General features: G+C 45.9%; 2 protein-coding genes and 1 non-coding gene across 5 annotated transcripts in view; 2 read left to right on the top strand and 1 right to left on the bottom strand.

The window, feature by feature from the left end:
• Window positions 1-63: 63 nt before the first annotated feature.
• LOC121082796 lies at window positions 64-161 on the top strand. Its single transcript, XR_005826125.1, has one exon. It is a non-coding gene; the product is annotated as a Z30 small nucleolar RNA (small nucleolar RNA).
• A 909-nt stretch (window positions 162-1,070) lies between these two features.
• Window positions 1,071-6,137, bottom strand: PEX12 (peroxisomal biogenesis factor 12). The gene is made up of 3 exons (XM_040614645.1): window positions 5,892-6,137; window positions 5,032-5,576; window positions 1,071-4,342 (listed from the first exon to the last, which is right to left on the bottom strand). The coding sequence occupies exons 1-3, from the start codon at window positions 6,015-6,017 to the stop codon at window positions 3,943-3,945; spliced, it is 1,071 nt and encodes a 356-aa protein (XP_040470579.1). The 5' UTR covers window positions 6,018-6,137; the 3' UTR covers window positions 1,071-3,942.
• The window catches only part of AP2B1 (adaptor related protein complex 2 subunit beta 1), an 81,024-nt gene continuing 66,043 nt past the window's right edge, over window positions 5,653-20,633 (top strand). For 2 of the 3 annotated variants that reach the window (XM_040614611.1, XM_040614598.1), the window contains exons 1-5: window positions 6,170-6,277; window positions 10,491-10,548; window positions 13,040-13,145; window positions 15,228-15,363; window positions 17,089-17,334. In XM_040614611.1, the coding sequence (XP_040470545.1) occupies window positions 10,512-10,548; window positions 13,040-13,145; window positions 15,228-15,363; window positions 17,089-17,334 (525 nt within the window). In that variant the 5' untranslated portion in view covers window positions 6,170-6,277; window positions 10,491-10,511. Of the gene's footprint in view, window positions 5,672-6,169; window positions 6,278-10,490; window positions 10,549-13,039; window positions 13,146-15,227; window positions 15,364-17,088; window positions 17,335-20,633 lie in introns of those variants that run through there. The other variant, XM_040614606.1, reaches the window with a different exon arrangement.

Raw genomic sequence — 20,633 nt, 5'->3', positions numbered from 1 at the left:
CTTTCTTGTTCTAGTTCCTGACCTGAGAGCAAGATCCTTACTGAATGGAAATAAATTTGCCCAAAGCAATGATGAGCGAAGTATTTTCTGAACTGGTATTGCTGAGACTTTGTGTCTTTGCTTTGACCAGGGCGTGATCACGTAATCTTCTCTCTGAGCTTATTTAGGCAAAGCTCCTCTAAACAGCTTTGTTTCTTTTTGAAACTTTTTGATGCACCCGAAAAATACTGAAAAAAAAATAGAAGTTTGAGCAATTTTTTTACTGGCAGAAAAATAAAACTGTGATTTGAAAAGTGAGTAGTGCAAATACTTGTTTGGATTTTTGTATCTTGCTGCAATACTGGGTTTAGTATTAAGCTTGCAGTGAGAGAGGTCTCTTGTTTCTTCTACATGTAACATGGCTTATGAAACTCTAGATCCTCTGCACCTGTATCTTCTACATGTGCAAATGCAATGCACTCTGTAAAATGGAGTTTGAGCTGCCTGTCCTGTAGACACCTGTATTCTTACCTAGGATTGCCAGCACAGACGCAGGAGTATCTTTGGAAGCGAGTTGTGGTGTCAGGGCTGACTCTAGTGCTCTGCTCTGGATGAAGCGCAGCCCTTTCAGGAATGAGGAGGGAAAAGTCTGGGCTAATCAAGCAAGTACAGGAAAAGATATGGAGCTTTTCTCTAATCTAGTTTTCATTCTCTTCCAGGTCTTGGTGACAGCTTTGCATTCGTTTCTCTCTTCCTGTGGAGAAGGAAGCTTCTATGGGGAATATGTACCTACAAGTATAGCTATGGTGGGTTTTTTTCTTAACAGGAGAAGCCACATTATTTCTGTTAAGGAAGCAAGGAAAGCAACTGGGTTGCTAATGCATTAATTTTTTAAGTGTCTAGATGAGTTGTGAAGGTGGCTTTGATTCACTAAATATTTTTTTTAAAGACTTGCAACATCAAGCTCTGACAGTAATGTATCCAGCAACTCCAGTGCTGCTGTTCATGTTGAAGTAATCATCTTAAGCAAAAGATCAAAGCATCCTCAATGCATATATGATACATGACTGTGTAGAAGTCACAAATTAGTATGTAAGTCCAAAGGTTGGTTTAATAAAGTTGGTGTTCCCTGAAAAATCATTTCTTGTCTACCTTTAGACCACCATGGCTTCAAGTATACTATCGCAGTTAAAAAGCAGATACAGGGGCATGTATGTATAACCCAAATTGGTTTTGTAGCTGTTCTGGAGCAATAAACCTGATAAACAGGTATGTATTTGGCTACTCAGGACAGGAGGGTTAGAAGAAGCAGTCAGTTCTCCAAGCTGGTATGTGCATCAGTCTGCAGGAACACTAATAAAATCTTCCAGGTAACTGCGGAGCCTGTCACCACTGTGGGCTTAATGCCTATTAGTTTGATAGGCCTTAAAGAGCAATTTAACATCCAAAAGAGTAATTAACAGCTGTTCAGAACTGTGAGGCTTAGATGTGAGTGGTTCTATGCAGGTCTCAGAGCTGCCATGGAGTTGGCCTGACAGGGACAGGGTGTTGTGCAGCTGGTGTGGGGAGGGGAAGAGAGATTAACACTAGGAGAAGGAGGTGTAGTGGTCCCGCAGCAGCGAGCGTGCAGGCAACTTGGTTGTGCCTTTCAGCAGTCAGTGAATCCTTCTGAGTTAGAATCGTTCAGGTTGGAAAAGGCCTTTAAGATCATTGAGTCCAAGTGCAACCCAACTGCCAAGCTGACCACTAAACCATGTCCTAAGTGCCACATCTACATGACTTTTAACTACCTCCTGGGACAGTGACTCAACTGCTTCCCTGGGCAGCCTGTTCCAATGCTTGACATCTCTTTCCATGAAGAAATTTTTCCTAATATCCAATCTAAATCGCTCCTGGTGCACTTGAGGCCGTTTCCCCTCATTTGTATTAGAGGGGAGGGTGGTGCAGAACTTGCCCAGAAGCTCTGCAGTGCTGCTGGGTGAGTCAGCATCGGTCAGTCTTCTGGCCAAGATCTGCCCAGCTTCTCACAGAGCAGCAGACAGGTAATTTGGAAAGCATAGGAAGGATAAAAGGAAAATAAACCTATCCTGAAATGAATTGTCAGATCCTTCAGCCCTTATTTAAATGAGCGGTTGCCCTAGAGGCCACAGGACAACTGGCCCCAAGCTGTCTAATCAGACAGGTTATTGTAAGACTGTGCAGCAGCAGTAGAGCATCTTTGGATGCTGGTTCTTCACAGAGATGATGATCTCCGTGGGTGAAGCAAAAGTGATGTAGCAAGTGATGCGAATTAACATCCAGCCCAAAGCCAGCTATGTTAAAAGTGATCTGAAATCTCAGAAAATCTCACGCCTTGATGTGGTTTCTTTTCCAGTAAGTTGTGTGTGCTCTTACTGGCTTTCTAAAGGAAGAGAGAAGTCTTTATGGATCCTGTAACTACTGGAGAAAGGAGAAATGAGATCATTTTTATTACTATTCCATAGCGGCACAGGTAGAAAGATCTGGAAATTGTATAGGGATAATAAGTGTTGGGGAATCTCATTTGTTACAGTAGGCGTTTCCTAGAGCATCTCTGGGAGGATGCAAATTATGGTATTTTTTCCACATTATTCAATAACCTTGCTGTCTTGCTTACAGGTGAGGGAGGATATTAGAGATTTTTTATCTTCTGAAGCAGAGCTAAAGCGGGGGAAAAATGAGATGACTGGTTCAGTGGATTAAATGTTAGAACATATCTTTTCATCTGGAAAGACCTTGCACTTGGTGAACAAACTTTACTCTTTGTATCCTATAAGCAATGTCACCATGATGTCTGCTGCTCCCTAGAGCCAAGTCAAGAAAAAAACTTGTATCATGAAAAATCAGGTGTCAAGCAAGAACCACCCATTATGTCATGCATGCTTTCTTTCCTCCTCTGTTCAAGAAAAGGATGCTTTGTTATGATACTGATGTGCTACATGTTTGGGACTGAAATAACTGCAATATAGTGCTTAAACACAGACGTTAAAGATTCTAAGCCTACAAAATACTGATCTCATATCCACTATCCTCTGCAAAGATGAAAGCAGCTTTAGTCTAGTCTCCCTCAGGTCAATAGAGCCCCTAGAGGGGCTAACTGTTTCTCCGATAACCAGAAAATAATTAAGTTAATTTTTCAATCAAGAAAGAATTTTGCTTTATGGAAGCAAATAACAACAGATACAAAGACTTTTTTTAACAAAACCCAACTCTCATAGTTCGGCACAGTTGATGCTTTAATCTGGTTTGGCATTTTTCTCCCTCATGTGGAAAATGTAATGCCCCTCTAGTACTCTTGTTTGTACACATCACCTCTTGTTCCTCTAAATAGTCAAAAGTCTTAATTTAGAACAGTTGAAGGGAATTAGGGGTGTGACGTTCTCAGTTCAAAGGTGAGTACCCTGAAAATGCAGGAAGACTGAAGAACAGCACAATCAGAGCACAGATTTAAGCCTGTCTCTGACAAGCATTAGTGCCAGAGCTTGCCCGGGCAGTGCGAGCACCTGGGAAGCTGGTAAGGGAGGAATAACGCCTAGAAAATTTTCCCTACCTCTTTAATTTTCTGGCTTATGCCCTCGAGCAGGACTTTTACCAGCAATGGCCTTTGATCCTCACGTCTGCATTCTTATCCAAACCAATGTTTCTTCCCTTTTTATTGGTCTTTGAAGGCATTTCTGCACTAGCTGACAGCTTGTGCCTGTCTGATCCCTCTGAAACTGTCACGGGATGTTTGAACAGCTAATAAACAAAGGGGAGAGTCTTACCAGAATTCACAGAGGCAGTAAAACTCTGATGTACCACAAAGTTCAAAGGAGCTTTAGAGCTCACCGATGAGCTGCAGTGATCGATTATCTTCTATGGGACATAAGAAGGGGCGAATTTAGGCTCACTGCTACCCAGCCACCAGCCTCAGAGATGTGTCCCTGAATGCCTGGGGCAGGCCTTTCAGCCCTCAGGAGAGTACAGTTTGACAAGGTGCTGCAGCTCCGTGGTGTAGCCTGTGATGGGGCAGCGCTGGTGAGTCTTCACGTAACTGTACACACAACGGTAGCAAAATACAAAGCCAGATGTGGACAGGGCCGTGGCATTAACGCGAATTTTGCGGCACAGAGGGCACACAGTCTTCAGTTTGGGTAGGAGAGCTGAGCTGGCCCCGTTGATGAGGTGCACAGGGGGTGGAGGAGTTGGGAGCGCTGTCAGAGATTTGATTGTCTCTTGGTTTTCTGAGGAGTACCACCAGTCCAGGAACTGGAGGAAGAACACACCGATGGACAGCCCGGTGGACAGGGAGAAGGCAAAGCCACCCAAGGCTTTCCTCAATGCTGACTGCACTTGTGTTTTAATGCTGTAGCAGAGAGAGAAGGTATAGAGAAACTGTTACTACTGCACATTTGTCCACCCGCAAAACACGGCAAAAAGGACTTGGGGAGTAAGTCACTGCTTTATACAGCCTCTTGATGCTAAGTTGGTTAACGTATCCCATGTTTGTAATGAGGCATTTGCTAGGATGTTTCTCTCAGATTCTTTTTTTTTTTAATTATTTTTTTTTGAAAGCTAAGTCCTGTTTTGTTCAGAATTCTAAACTGGAAGAGTTTGGATTGAGGGGACCTGGACCACAGAGTGTTTCACTCATGGATCACCATTTTACAGGACACTAAGCATGGGCAAGGCTAGCTGCTGCTCAGAAAGATCAAAGAGGTTTTGAAACAAAGTTTCAGTCCTTTTAGCAATATTGTTGCAGTTTACTTTCCTTGTTAGAAAAGTGCAGGTGAAGGTGGAACAGGATAAAGGCCCGAGTGCCAAAAAAGACCCCCAAGCATTTCATTACCACAAAATCTCCTGAAGCTAATCCCTGCTGCTTGTTTCCTTATTTACAGTGGCAATATACCCTTTTGGAGCACACTGTGCCAGAGGTGAACCTCACCTTGAAGAGTTTCTGGAGAACAAGATGGTTTTACTTGCAGCATGACCTCTACATTAACATACCCACAGAACCCCCCTAGAGAGCAGCAGCTAAGCCATGTTCTGACATACCTGTGTGTTTGACTTGAAGGGGCTCCGGCCAGCTTTTTCTCCAGGGCCTGGATATCCTCTGCAGTCAGTCTGACCAGGCGAACACCAGCCAGACGCAGCATGGGTGAATGATGCTGAGCTTTCCCAAGGATATAGCACAACTGCTGGATAAGAAACCAACCCTCCCAGGTCATGTTTACAAAGGGGTAGGCAGCTAGAAAGGCTGTGTAAAAGCGCTTCCAGGATGACGATGGAGGGTGGATGGAGTACTCATCCTCTTCCCTCAGGCTGGACACCAGTTTCTCTAGCTTTCCTTTTAGGTAAGGAACAAGAACTAGCAAGAGGAGAGACTTCCAGTGCTGCTTCTTTGGCAGGCCAGCAGAGGCCAGAGGCTGCTGTCTGTGACCTGCTATCGGTATCCTCTTTAAGCTATAGAAGTTTTCGGAAAAGGAGGCGCTGCACCTGGCCAGATAGTGCTGCTGGAGCAGCAAATCCAGAACCACGTAGATCTCATCAAACCAGCGCCAGAGGAAGCCGTATCGGCCAGGATTAGCTTCAGCAAGCACCTACCGAGAGGGACACAAAAGGGAAGGTGAAAGTGGAGCGATGCGCTAAATAAAAGCAGCTACAAATCATGGCTCCAGTCCCTAACGCAAGCTGGGTGGGTAAAAACTGTTATGCTAGCTTGGGAGTGCGGCCGAAGGTAAACCCTGGCGGGGCAGAGCTCAGGGCAGAGCTGCGCAGCCCCTCCAGGGCCCTTCTCCACAGCAGATACCTCACAGACTGTTCACCCTCAGGCCACGGCCCGGTGCCCCGCGGCCTGCAGGGAGGAGGCCGCCAGCCCCCCCTCCCCCGGGCCTGCGGCCTACCCTCGCCCGTACCTTCACCAGGTGCTGCAGGGCGGGTTTCACGGCGGCCATCAGGCTGTCCTGGGCCACCGCCTCGAAGATGGAGGGCCGGTCGTCACCGGCCGAGGCGGCCGTGAGGTGGGCGCCCAGCTCCGCCATGGCGCCGTCTGCGCCCCGCCGCCAGGGGGCACCCCCGCGCCGCAGGGCGCCAGCCTAGGCGCAGCGGAGCACCGCCCCCTCCCCGGAAGCGCGGCGCGGAACGGCGCTCTGTCTCCTCCCGCGCCCCTCTATGGTGGCAGGGGCGCGGCCGCTCTAGGAGGGGGGAGGGTTTATTCTCGCTCCTCGCGAGTCCTCCTGGCCCCTCCGCTCCGCTTCCGGTTCCGCCGCCGCCCCCACAGCGGTGTGTCCGTCCCGCCGCCGTGAGTGGGGCCGGGGGAGGGGTCGCGGGGCGAGGGAGATGTGGCACTGGTGGGGCGCTGGGGTCTGGTGGGGAGGGGCACCGTTGGGGAGCTGGGAGGGGCTGGGGGTCGCTGGGAGGGAGTACTGGGAGGAGGCGAGGGGCACTGGTGAGGCCTGAGTGGGGGACTGAGGAGGGGGAACGGGATAGAGTGGGGGAGGGTCGCTGGTGGGGGGTCCGTGGGAGGGGTAGTGGGGTAGGGTGGAGCGGGGCACTGGGGAGACTGGGCGGGTGGGTGCAGAGGTCCTGGGAGGGGTGAGGGCGAGGGGTGTGGGCGCTGGAGGCGGGGGCTGGGCCCTGGGGGCACTGGGCCCTGGGAGGAGGCGCTGGTTGGGGGGCGGGTGCTGGGGGTGGGCAGGGCTGGGGTTTGGTGGGACTGGGAGGGGCAGGTGGGGTGGGAATGGGCAGAAAAAGCTACTGGGATACTGGTGGGGGGACTAGGCAGGGATGAGTGCTGGGGTGCTGAGGGGGACTGGGCAGGCACTGGGGGGGCTTCTGGGGCTGGGAACGCTGAGGAGGGGAGCTGGGGTTGGGGGATGCTCCTGGAACTTGGGAGCTACTGGAAGAGGTCTGGGGGCTGGTGCTGAGGGGGGAAGGTGGTGGCCAGGGTGCTGAGGGGGCCGGGGATGCCTGGGAGGAGCGTGGGTGGGTGCTGCGGGTGGTGGAGGGGCTGTGAGTCCAGCTGCGGGCTGAAGCTGGAGGCGTGTGGAGCTGGGATGGGGGTCCGAGGGGTGAGGAGGAAGCACAGACAGGGAGTTTGGGGAGAGGGTGGGGAGCGCCGAAGTGGGGTTTGCTCCCCAAGGTGGCAATAAATTACCTGCCCCTAGCACACACCGTCAGGGCTGCAGGCTTCTGCAGCTGAGGTGCTGCTTTCCCTTTGCCCGTTCAATTGTTCTGTTTGGTTTCCTGATGCTCTGGCAGCCCTGAGCAGTGCTTGGGCTACTCCAGAGGCTTTTCAGGCAAAATGGGTGCAGATAAGAAGTGGTGGCACCAGCAGGAGTGTAAGCCAGGTTAAACTGGGGAGCACTTTAGAGATTTAGGAGTGCAAGACTGGATTGTTCTGATGCTAGTGAGCTTGGATGGATACTGAGGCCTTACACCTGCCTCCTTCCTGTTCACAGCTGTGTGAAATTGGTGGTGGGGCGCTGGTCAGGCTGTCGTTGGAGTCGTGTGGGGCAAAGCAGGTGTTGGTCAGACACCAGATCCAGTTTTCTGTGTGGTTTTGGGCTGCGAAGGCTTACCTTTGTTGTTATGATGGTTCCTTAGCCTTTTAATTTAATCATATTTTTGATTCAGTCTACATTTAAATGTCAAGTCAATGCTTACAGCATCAAATATTGCCAAAGCTTCTGCAGAAATTCCTCTGTTTCATCTCTTCGTGTTTGCTGGGTTTGGAAGAGGAACCTTTTGCTGTCAGCTTGAAGACTTCTTACCTGTTTCCACCTTAACAAGTGCTGGACACAGAACAATAGCGAGGAGGGGAAATCTGATGTAGATTTTCTCCTAAAAATACAAGGCTGTTCATGATGTTGCCATAATTTATCTTGGCTCTCTTCAAACTAGTTCTGTGTACAAGAAGCTGGGATTTTCTTGGGTTATTTAAAACATTGCTATTTGTATTCCTGGGCTATTTTGTTTTCGGCCTTCATCTGGGACTTGCTGTAAATCATGCTGAGTTTGCTTAGTGGATGAGATAATACTCAGTACTGCTAGCAGGCTGTCTCTGAACAATGTGCAAAGCAAGCTCTGACATACATGAAGCAAAAATCTGTGTGCTCATGAGAAAAAGAGCTTTCTCCTGTGTTGGACATGGAATTATGGTAATTTGCTTTTTGACCCAAGTCTTATGTCTATCAAAACAGGTTGTAAAGACATGTGCTGTGCTTAGCCTTGTCTGAGTCTGTTTCTAGGATTCTTCATGTCTCCCAGTATTTGATCTGGTTAGAAAACCAGTGAAATGTCCTCTCTTCGGTTTAAAAATCATCTCTGAAATTCAGCAAGGTTTCTTCCTCTGTGAGGCTTTACACAACTGGGGTGATATGAGTGGCGTGGGGTTTTTTCTCCTCTATTTTCTGTATAATCTGCTGCTCTGGTCACTGTTAAAACATATTGGAGTAGCTCAGCTGGTATGACCCAGGTTGGAAAATCCACGTATAATGCAAAAAAATGGCAAGGCAGTGTTCAATGCCTTTTGCATGGCATCATGCCAAATGCTCTTGTAGAGGAAAACATTGAAGTCATCTTTTAAGCTGGGCTCAAATCCGAAAGACTGTCAGCAATAACATTGCAGCTCAACATGGGCTCTGTTTTTAATTATAAAACAAGACCCACAACAGCTGCTGCTTTCAGGATGCTATGATTTTTAAAAAAAATGCTTTTTTTTTTTTCTGGAAAGATTGCAGTGTTGTGGCTTGTGCGGCTCTCCCCAACCCACTGTCTGTTTTGGAAGGCAGGCAAACCTCTCCTGCAGGAGCAACATGCTTCCAGAGCTGTCCCCAGGCATAGTTTGCTCTCCAGCTTGGCAGAAGCAGAAAGGGATAGTAATCAAACCAAACCCAGTAATTGGGATGAGGCCGTAACCACACAGGCACAGGGCAGCCAGGAGCTCAGAGAAACTGGAGGAAGCAACAGGTTGTTTCTCATCTGGTTGCTTGGCAGTTGGACAAGATTACAGCTGCTCTGCATCGCCGCGCTGTAGAGCACATGGAATGTGGTAGGAATTGTGGCACTGCCCTTCAGCTGCTGCTGGTGGGGATTTGACTTCTAAGTCAAATTGATCTAAATTGATCAATGCGAATAGGGGAAATAAGAATGGTAGTGGTGTTGGGGTTGGTTAAGGGATGAGGAAGGAAAAGCGTTAAGGAACAGCAAAGCTGGTTGCACTACCGGGCAGTGTCTTGGAGTTCAAAGCTAAGCTCATCTCTTTTTTTTTGCTGAGCCAGCAAGACCTTCAAGGTTTAGGCAAGATGGGCAGTATTTAGGGAACAAATGACTTGCTGCTTTGCTGGCAGCATTTCAGGTTATGGAAATATATACAAGAGAAGGGGAATTGGGCAAAAAAATAGGAAAAGGAGCAGACGTGGGAAAACCCTTTCTGGGGATTGTTTTAGGGTCATACATTCTTAGCAGTGATGCAGACTGTTTCATCAATAACAGTGAAACTGCCCACTCCAATCGTTGGTTTTCAGCCAGTACTTGAAAATTGTTTCAGTCACGTTTGTCACAGAGCTGGCAATTGTGAGAATAAAATGATGGATATCCACATATGTTTGGGCAATCCCTGTATTCTGAAGTATTAATAATTTGGTTCCATGGAGCAGAAAAAGTGCTGTTGAGACCATTCTCACAGCTCTGCTATGTACTTGCTGGCCCAGCAGCGTTTTTCTGTCCTGTACACAAAAATGCAGTGCAACACTGAAATAATAAGCTTGTGTGTGTGTTAGAGGTGGGATGTCAGATCTTGGCAGAGAAAGATTTCAATTTCAAGCTTGAAAGAACTGGAAAAGTGATGGCTTTTCTTTAAAAAACAACAACAACCAACCAAAAACCAAACAAAACAACAACAACAGAAACAAACTGCTTTGCATCTCCTGGGAGCAAAAGAAGGGAAAGAAGCGAAAGGGCCTCAGGGTGGGTATTGCAAAGAGGGATAATTGTTCTTTCCATCAAGATGCAGCACAGGAAGGTATCATTAGGGGGAGTTGACAGTTTCCTTTGTCTGAAACATGGACTTCTTGCTTCCAGTCGAGATGTAAGATGTGCAGTTCTTTTTTTGGAAAAAGACATTCTGTACCCAGGGGAAAGGCAGCTGCGGAACATGCCAAGATCTGCTGTTTGGAAAGAGTTAAAAAACTGCCTTTTCCCTTTGGAGACCAAATGTTTAAAAAGCTGGGCTGAGCACCACCTTTTTCCCAGCCTGTCTGCCTCGGGCTGTTGTGTTTTCACTATCATTGTTCATCTGAGCCCTTTAATTCCCTGGGTTTGCCAAGTAATACCAGCAGCAGGTGCAGAATGAAGATTGTGAAACTTGTGCCTGTGGTTATAAAGCATTTGCTTCTTCCCTTACGTTGTGCGCTCACCAACCATCCTTCCTCCGAGTTCCCGCCTTGCAGACTGGGTGTTGTCAGCTCTGAATGCTGTGTGACTACTTGTTCTTTTTTTATTATTTTTCTCAGGTGTTTTAAGGAACTGGAACCATGACGGACTCCAAATACTTCACAACCAATAAAAAAGGTTAGTGTTAAGCTGGTGCAGTGGATTGGAGGTGGTGGGTGGCTATTTTTACACAGCTTTTTTAACTGCGTGCAGAAGAACTTGTGCTTTTCTGTTAGCTCTGTCCCTGTTTCACATCTTAATCATCCGGGGAGAAACTTCCAAAGTAGGTCACATGGTGACAAAAGACAAAACAGATGTATTACATGGTTACACGATGCACAAAATGACCCAAATTACTCCTTTTTCAAGGATCAGAGAACAATATGTTGGGATTTGACTGCAGATTTTTGAGATTGCGATTGAGAAAAGTTTTTCTTATGGGCTAACAAGTTCAGGACTGAGGATGGTTGTTCCATTGGGCATCACAGGATTAAGTTGACTGAAAGACATATAATATTTAAAGTGTAAGTGTATTATCTCTATATCAAGCTGTTGCAAAGATAATGGGGTTTCCTGTTGCTGTTTCCTCCAAAGCTGCGGTGCTCTGTTTGACTTGCCCCTGGCTTGACGGTAGGCGTGGTGGTCACCTCACCTCAGGACAAACTGGTGCCCTTAAAAATGGGAAGACTGGGAAGGATCTCTGGGGACGTTTTACCCATTCACGTGCTGCAGAGCAGAACTTGTTCTGCTGAAACTGTCCCAGGCAGATTTTAATTTCTACCCTGTTCTTAAACAAAACCCTGATGCTGACTGCAATTTAAGCCTGGTGTTGCTCATCCTTCTTCAGTAGATGTGGAAAATGGTTCATATTAACTTCTCCTTTTCAGAGGGGCTGGATGTTTCTGATTAATGCTTGCTAATAAAAAAATAGAGTGTTGATCTATTTAAATTCCTGTTTATGTTGGGTGAGGGAACTGGGGGTATTTAGCCTGGAGAAAAGGAGGCTCAGGGGAGACCTGATCGCTTTCTGTAACTACCTGCAAGGGGGCTGTAGCAAAGTGGGTGCCAGTCTCTTCTCCCAAGTAACAAGTGATAGGACAAGAGGAAACAATCTAAAGTTGCATGAGGGGAAGCTTAGACTGGATATTAGGAAAAACTTCTTCACTGAAAGGGTTGTCAAGCCTTGGAACAGGCTGCTTGGGGACGTGGTTGAGTCACCATCCCAGGAGCTATTTAAAAGATGTGTAGATGTGGTGCTTAGGGACATGGTTTAATGGTGGACTTGGCAGTGCTGGGGTTGCAGTTGGACTGGATGATTTTAAAGGTCTTTTCCAATGAAAATTCTATGATTCCACGTCTCATGAAGCTTCAGAGTGAGCTCCTAAAGTCAGCAAATGCAGTTCACATCTTTCTAAGGAGCTCTGTCAGTAAGTTCAGTCCTAAAAGCAAATTTTTCTGGGGTGGCTGCAAGAGGCCAGCCTGCACTGTCTCAGCTCGAGCGAGCACGCTGCTGCTGGCTCAGCTCTGCACCGTGGCATGGTCTCTCTGTGAGTAATGTGAGCATCTCTTTCTTAGGCAGGAGGTGTGATGAGTGGTCGCTGCACTGTGTTCTTCAGAACAGTAACTTCTTTTTTGAAGTACTTGTTGGTCTTTGTGTCAGGCTCTTTAGTAATGGATGCTGCTGATCTGCCAAAGTGGTGTGTAGGAATCAAAGGTTAAGGGCTAGAATGTATTTTGTCAGAGATGTTTTGATATTTGTGATGTGCCCTTAGCTTGTTGCTTCCAGTGGGAATACTGCTCCCTGTTGTTCCTGGGGAAAAGCTGTCTGTCAGTCAGGAGCATTATCCTCACACCGCTTGCTGTCTGGAACAAGCCTGATAAACAGTCTTTTGCACATGTTGCTTTATTTTGCAAACTTGCTTTGCCACTTTTGTGATCAAACCTGAACTGACTTTCCAAGCAGTAATATCTAGAATTATCTGGTAATATCTAGTGTCATGGAACAGGCTGCTTTGACAGCCTTGGAATTGAGGTGACAGCAGTGTTACACGCTGCTTTTGTTAGTAGTAGCTCCATCTTTCTGTCTTGGAAGGAATTTATTCCACTGGACTAAATTTATGCTTTCCTGTTTCTACTGCTGTGTATCGTGGCATTTGGGCTGTACTACAGTCTGCTGTTTTCTCATTGCATTTGCAGGAGCCAGGCGGTGATGAGCGAAAGTTTAAAAAGTCTGGGCAAAATTCCTAGCTTAGTTAGTTTTTTCTTGCAGGCACGAATCTGGCAGCTCCAAATATCTTTTCATCCTAGTTATATAATAGTTGCCTCTGAGAAACAGATGCTACAGTGATGTGATTTAATGTTCTAGAAGTGGGAGAGCTGCAACATGCAGCATGATTCTTGTTAACAGCTTATTCATTAGCAAGGTATAGCCCATAACGTTCTTTGGAGTGTTGCAGCTTTGCTTCTCATTGAACCATGTTCTCCATAAGGTCTGACGGCTTCCACATGCTGCTGTACTGCTTTTATGGGAACAACAGGGCTGGGCAAGTAAAAAGTCACTCTTGTACTGTCCCTAAAGCGACACCCTTTTATTCTCCCAAGAGCCTCAACCTGTTTTGTCTTCTGCCAGGAGAGATTTTTGAACTGAAGGCTGAACTCAATAATGAAAAGAAAGAGAAGAGGAAAGAAGCAGTAAAGAAAGTTATTGCAGCCATGACCGTGGGGAAGGATGTCAGGTAAAGCAACTTTTCTTGCACCTGTAGCAGCTCTGGGTGTCCTAGGGCTTGGTTGGGTGTAGTGGCACACACCTTGGTGTGGCTGGGTGGTGAGGTTGGCTCTGTCCTTGCCTGTGCTGTGCTTGAGTCACAGGTTTCTCAGGCTCCTTCCTGTTACTGAAAGCAAAAGAAACAACTGTTTCAGTGCTGGTTTAGCTAGGTGCCAGTAGCCTTTTTTATTTAAGAACCCATCCAGAATTCAACCATTTTGTATGTCACTCTAGATGATGATTTCTCACTACTTGCTAGCCTGGGTATTAGTGTTAGAAAGGTAATACCAAATGTTTTTCTTAGCCTTACTTGTCATAGCATAAATTTAAGCTACATTTTAAAATACATGATTTTTAAATTGAACCTTTGCCTCATAGTGACTAAAAGACACAGGTGTTTACCTTCTGGAACACTGTCCCACATACTTTTTCTGTCTTTGAGGCAACCAGAAAAACTTGCTCGAGTGAATGCTTTCTTCCTTCTAGCTTCTCCTGTTACTGGAGTCTACCATAAAGTCGCAATACTCCTGGGTTCATGGCAGTGTGGTCTGTTGCTCCAGAAATTAATATGAGCTTGCAAATTTAACATCATGGCTACATGGTAGAACAAAGGAACAGATAGACTGGAAGGAATTAAAAATAATCTTGGCCAACAGCACTTGCCCTTCACCTTTAGATCGCTACAGCATACCTGAGAGCCGCAGATATCTTTGTCTAACTTCCTGTGTTCTTCTGCAGTGCTGTTTACAGATTGCTGCTTGATGTTTGAGTGAAACTCAGCTTGTTGGCATTTAAGCTTCTAATAGCTCTAGAGTTTACTAGTCAGAAATTTGGCAGCTTCTTTGTAAGAGCCCTACATTACCAAACCATTTTTAAGCAACTTTTTTTTTTTTTTTTTTTTTCCTTCTGGGTTCATTTCCAGGCCTGGCGTGGTAGAATTTACTTGCTTGGTGAAATCCTCAGTTAAAACACCTTTAGGAAATTGCATGAGTTTTTACCAGAAGAGATTAAATGATTATTATAAAAGCCATTGCCAACTGTTTCAGGAGTGAAATTGACCTCTCATTAGACAGCAGGGTACTTAGCCAGGAAAACTGGAGTTCCACTTTTTCTTCACCTTGTTACTATCCGCTTTGCATACCATGCAATCTCACTGCTTTTTTTTCTCCTGGGTGGGAGTGTTGATCTGCAAGAGGGTAGAAAGGCTCTTCAAAGGGATCCAGACAGGCTGGATTGATGGCCAAGGCCAACTGCATGAGATTCATATGGCTCAGTGCCAGGTCTTACACTTCGGTCACAACAGCCTCGTGCAGTGCTACAGGCTTGGGAAAGAGTGCCTGGAAAGCTGCCCGGTGGGAAAGGGCCTGGGGCTGTCGGGCGGCAGCCGCTGGCGATGAGCCCCCAGTGTGCCCAGGTGGCCGAGGAGGCTGAGAGCATCCTGGCTTGTGCCAGAAACGGTGTGGCCAGCGGGAGCAGGGCAGTGACCGTCCCCCTGTACGCTGGTGAGCCCCCACCTCGAATCCTGGGGTCGGTTTTGGGTCCCTCACTGCAAGAAAGACATTGGGGGGCTGGAGCGTGTCCAGAGCCGGGCAGGGGGCTGGGGCACCAGTCTGATGAGTGGTGGCTGGGGGCACTGGGGGTGCTCAGCATGGAGAGGGGGAGGCTCAGGGGGGACCTGGTCACTCTCTACAACTACCTGCAAGGGGGCTGTAGCGAGGTGGGTGCTGGTCTCTTCTCCCAAGTAACAAGTGACAGGACAAGAGGAAATGATCTGAAGTTGTACCAGGAGAGGCTTAGATTAGATATTAGGAAAAACTTCTTAACCAAAAGGGTTGTCAAGCTTTGGAACAGGCTGCCTGGGGACGTGGTTGAGTCACCATCCCAGGAGCTATTTAAAAGGCGTGTAGATGTGGTGCTTAGGGACATGGTTTAATGGTGGACTTGGCAGTGCTTGGTTAACAGTTGGACTGGATGATCTTAAAGGTCTTTCCCAACCTAAACGATTCTATGACTTTGTGATTCTATGATTCTATTCTTACTGTTGTCTATCCAGCTCACTCTTTCCTGACGTTGTGAACTGCATGCAGACCGACAACCTAGAGCTGAAGAAGCTGGTTTACTTGTACCTGATGAACTACGCCAAAAGTCAACCAGATATGGCCATCATGGCTGTCAACAGCTTTGTGAAGGTAACGTGCTTCCATGGCTCATCAGAAGAATAGTCCAGCACAGTGGCTGTCACCACGTCTCATTTATCCATTAGCCTTTGTGAGCTGTTTCTTTGGTTTTGTACTTAAGTCTCTGAGCTGGGGGTGCTTGTAGAGGAGCATGCTGTGTCCAATAGGTCTGGGTCCTTGCTGTCGCTTGCCGCTGCTAGTTACTGCAGCAGAGATGACATAACCACTTCTGTAGGTGGATTGAGAGAGCTTGCTACAGGGAAAGCTGCTTCTATTGTTTTGCTAATCGTTATTAAAGACCAGCTGCTGCTATTGGATAATAGATTTTATATTGTTCATCTTCCAGCCTTTGTAGTATCTCTGATATATGGGTATCTACTTCTTGTTTGAATGTTTTGGCTGTGCTCTGTGTGGAAAACCTTTATCTTTGGTGAAACGGAAAGACAGTTCACTGGAAAAATAACAGCCTGATTGCTGTCTTGCCTTTAATTCTGTTGTAGGTTGCCTCTTCTTAGCTAGGAAATGTTATTTCAGTCCCATGTTATACAAGTTAAATCCCAGTGCTTAGAAAGAGTTTGAGACTCCTCCTAGAGTATTATAAAATCTGAGACACTGGGGAATCTGATCATGTTTTAAGTTTCTGTTGTAGTGCCTGAGGCTGAAAGAGGTGAGAAGACCTAGGCTGAGAGCAGGTCTGCTCTTCTGGCCAGAGAACGTGGCCCTGTCTTCCTCCCTGGAAAGAATATTGTTGTCTGTCATATCTGTAAGGTGTAATTCTGTTAGAATGGACTAACAAACTTGATGTTTTCCAGCTTCATACTTTTCCCTGCAAGGAAATGTCTGATGTCCCTTTTGACAGGCTGAGGCACAAACATTAGTAAAGAGAAAGTGTTGACACTAGTCTGCACTAGCTCAGCACTTCGTGCACAGTTCGCAGTTCAAGTTGTTGAATGCCCTAGTAAGATGTGTCACTTCTCTTGTATGCTTTAAAAGTCATGCATTCAGGTGTTTTTTCAGCTATAGGAAATGTAAACAGTGAAAGGTAAATGTACCTTACACTTTTGCAGGTCATTCTGCAGCCATCCTTTTATAGTTTGGTTTTTGGAGAAGCGTTGCTCGGACATGTAGATGGATTGGACGTATGTGAAATTATATAGTCTTGGCAGTATGAAGTCATATTCCCTCCTGTTTTTTCTTTTTCCTTATCAGAAAAGCACCTCTAAGACTAGCCTTTGCTTAGTGTTGCAAGCTTAAGGGATACTCGTGTCTAGAACTGATGGCCTTTGAGAATTAGACGTTGATGACTGTTGCGTTGTGTTTAGTTGTTGAGTTTTCCCATTGCATTCTCTTGCTTCTTTAAACCAGCAAGGCTGGAAACCAGTATATTACTTTGTCTGAGAGTTGCATGTGGCTAGCTTTTCGGTGGTGCGAGCTGCCTCTCTAGCTTGGCTGTAGCTGCTAAATTATGTTGAAAGAAGCTTTGCCTGGGAGACACAAGAGATGCCGAGATCACAATTTATGAGCTATTATAGCCTGAAAATATTTCAAGATAGCGTAGAACGTTTCTGTGAATAAGTTCCCCCTTTTGCCCCTGATCTGAAAAAAATGCCTTTTTTTAGCATGTAATCAGAAATAATGCTTTTTGTTTTAAATAAGAACAGCCTGATTCTGGCTGCAGGGAAGGTATCGGTGGCTAGTGGTGCAGACTTGTTTACTGTGTATTTTGTCCCGTTGCAGGACTGTGAGGACCCAAACCCTCTCATCCGTGCTCTGGCTGTCCGTACAATGGGATGCATCAGGGTGGACAAGATCACAGAGTATTTGTGTGAGCCTCTTCGCAAGTGTCTGAAGGATGAAGACCCTTACGTACGAAAGACTGCAGCTGTCTGTGTGGCGAAGCTGCATGACATCAATGCCCAGATGGTGGAGGACCAAGGATTTCTGGATTCTCTACGTGACCTGATTGCAGACTCCAATCCCATGGTAATGTCTGTGTCCCTCAAGTGCATTGTTTGAGTTTGTAATGGGCAGATAATCAGAAATGTGAAAGCTTTTTAATTGCAACTGATGCACTGTGATGAACGTTGCCTCAGAAAACAGGAGGTACCTTCTATTCTTGGGTCTGTTTGGGTTTTTGCCTGTTTTGCCTGTCTTGAGTGCTGTGGCAAAAGTTCAACTTCATGATCAGGTGAGTCAGAAGAGCAAGAAAGACTTGATGCTGCTACCTTAGTGACAGCTTGTACTTGTTGCTTTCCTGCAGGCTTTGGTCCTTCTTGGAGTAGGGGTTGGATGAATTCAATCACTAACACAGATGAACCCCCTGGCCTGTAATAAATGGAGAAAATCAATGCTTATGTTTTTAACAGTTGAGTCATTGGAGCAGAGGTGGAGATCAAGACCTTCACAGGGCTAAATGGCCTACTTAATGAGTATTTTGTCACGGTTGGTGAAGAGTCTGTTTCCATGCCAGGCATCTTCCACTATTATTTTGAAACTAAAAGATGGTGGCCAATGGATTGAGGTGCCCCACTGCGTAATCTTTTCATTCATTATTTTTTTCCTGTGATCTACTGGAATCCAGTGAGCATATTGAGCACACTGATATCGTTGTAACTCCTAGCTGGGAAGAAAAGTTCTGCAGCTCTGTTTAACTGGTGAGTTTAAGGATGTGCTTGCTGCTTTTGTAGAGCACAGACCTGATTTGACTTGACTGTGCTTAAAGACGCAGCTTCACCGTATTAGGACAGGTGTAACAGCTCTTTGTATGGTGCCTGAATCAAACTACATAAATTCAGTTACTATCTTTAGACAGATTTGGATAAATCAAGTGCAGGCAGTAAGATACTGTCCTCCTTAGTAGGGGAGTGATAGGTGCTGATTGCTTTTCTTACAGCTTTGTAGAAACAGTAAAATTAAAAGTGCCTGACTTTCACAGGCACAAGTCTGAGCAGTGGTGCCTGTTGCCTTTGGTACCTGACTCTTTTACAAGCTGTTCTTTTGTATGCCTCCCTGATTTTTATTTTTTTTTATGCCAGGTTTCTGCATGAATATTGATGACTACTTGAAGATGTGCTCTCTCTGTCTAGGCAGTCTTGAGGCGTATAAGGGAACACCTGTTTTTTTAATTTAATGTGGAGAATGTGCCTTGCAGCCTCTGGAAATACTCGACTGGGTAGCTTTAGTTCCACTGAAATGCTGGCCCCTGGCATTTGCTAGCTCACAGGCAGCGATGGAGTGTGCTGTGGACAGGGATATAACCTGCTCTTCTCCTAGTCTTGGTTCCAGCTCTTAATTTTCTTCTGCTGATTACAGCCACATGGATATGAGGTGAGGAACTCAGGCTGAAAAGATGTGGTGCTTTAGGAGAAATTAATAAGGTTTTACTTGCCCTTTCTGCTTGTTGATCTCCATGGAACTAACTGGTTTGGTAAACGAACCATTGGCTGTTAGGAGAGCATCGATATCTATTTCAAAAGTACATTAACTTGAATGGAGAGAAGAGGAAAGATACCAAAGGGCAGCGTATGCTCTATTTGGCAAATAAACCACCAAAAGTAGCATAGGGATTCCTAATAAAACATCAGTACAACAAATGAGCTTCTTGGTGGTAGTGAGGATGGGCTGGGACAGCGAAGTCTTTGCAGCTGCTGCAATTGATTGCAGCTCTACAGCTACTGAAGCTGTGCAGGATCACAGTACCTGCCTCATGTGGTACTTCACCTGCTCTTCCTGAAGCTGAGGATTCACAGCAGGAGAAGGGAATTTGGAGGACCGGTAGTGATGGTGAGGAGAGGCCTGTGGCGTTTTCAGGTTTGCAGGCTTTGAGAGGATCGTATGGCTGGTGTTCTGTGTACTGGTTTCCCAGGTTTTACTGTAGACAGGGCATTATATTCCTGCTTTTTAAGGGTGCGTGGGCAGAGATTTTATCAGGTTTGGGGCTCATAGCTGCTGACTTAATACAATATTTAATCTGGTTACAATTTTTAGTAGATACAGACATTTCTTTTAGTTAAGCTTAATGCTTTGGTCCCCTTTGAAATTCATGCCTGTGTGCACATTGATTCAGTCAAAAAATCATCTTCCTAGTCAAACCATGCAGCTCATTGCTGCTTTCCCCATGTGAAACTCCAGTGGGGGTTCCTGATGGCCAGGAGTTGTGTTTGCCAAATAAGTTATATTTGTGCGCAAGTTGGTATTTATTAATTTCTCTGTCATCAGGTGGAAGACAGCCCTGCCTGGAAGCTCTCTTTTAAGTAAAATGTATGTATCTGTATTGGCCATCAAAAGAAAGACTGCTGAAAAGAACAGTGCAGATAGATTTATTCTTATGGCCTGTTCCTCTGTAAATGGTGCATCTCAGTCATTGCAACCTGTTATCTAAACTCATTCATATTTATATTATAAATGTTTCCCCTATTTTGATGACTTGTGGAAATAGGCAACGTTAGACACTTAATGAAGCAGAATTTTGTAGATGGGAAATCCACACTTGTTCCTTCTTCTGAGAAATGAGGATTTTGAGCAGGAGCTAAAAAATTCCTGTTGAAAAATAGTCTTCAAGAAGGGTTTTATTACAGTTTTGTCATTAGCTGCCTCTAGCACATGAGCAAGGACTAAGCATGCTAGCTGAGTGCTGGATAGAGTAACAACTCCATCTGTGGCTTGCTAATTGCTTTGTAATTGTGCAGAGATCAGGGTGCATATTTCTATCGGCTCAAATCACCCTCATCGTAATGATGTCTAAGTTGGAGGTGACCTTTTTCAGAAACGTTTGGGGTGGTTTTTTATATTTTTGGACTAATAGTTTGTTATCGTGGAATCAGGCAGAGTATAGGGGATGTTCACAGCATTGCTTTGAAGTCCTGTTTTGAGGTGCTGCAGGTGCACAGCCAGGGTGCTTTTCCCCTTTGTCTGGGCTTTTTGTTGTCAGGATCTGGCCTTGGTTCAAATACAGTGATCTTTTGACCAAGTGTAGGGTTGCACCCTTGCAGATGAGCTGGCTGTAGATGTGATTGAAGGACTGACACTCGACTCTGGTAGTTCACTAGCTGCTGCTGAAAAATCTTTGTGGTAGCCTTGCAGTTTCTCCTGGATGAATTAATACAATCCTCTAATTGCATATATGGATACCCATGGCAAGGTACCAGGTGGGTTGGTGGCTTACTACATTTCAGCTGAATTGTCTGAGGTGTCTTACCTCTTGCAGGCAGTGGGCCAATAAATGCATATAAGGGCATGGTTCAGTTATTGTGTGGTTACACTGTAGAAGTTTGATTGTGGAT

The sequence above is a fragment of the Falco naumanni genome, chromosome 1, assembly GCF_017639655.2.
Source record: "Falco naumanni isolate bFalNau1 chromosome 1, bFalNau1.pat, whole genome shotgun sequence".
In the NCBI taxonomy this organism is placed as follows: Eukaryota; Metazoa; Chordata; class Aves; order Falconiformes; family Falconidae; genus Falco; species Falco naumanni.
This window is presented reverse-complemented; position numbering and strand designations above follow the sequence as displayed.

Bases quoted from the DNA above. Each gene is read 5' to 3' on its own strand.
- PEX12 (XM_040614645.1), bottom strand. From the start codon at position 6,017: ATGGCGGAGCTGGGCGCCCACCTCACGGCCGCCTCGGCCGGTGACGAC. The intron at 5,577-5,891 runs GTACGGGCGAGG...CCCTCTCGGTAG, and splicing joins CCCTGCAGCACCTGGTGAAG to GTGCTTGCTGAAGCTAATCC. The intron at 4,343-5,031 runs GTATGTCAGAAC...TCTCTGCTACAG, and splicing joins CCTTCAAGTCAAACACACAG to CATTAAAACACAAGTGCAGT.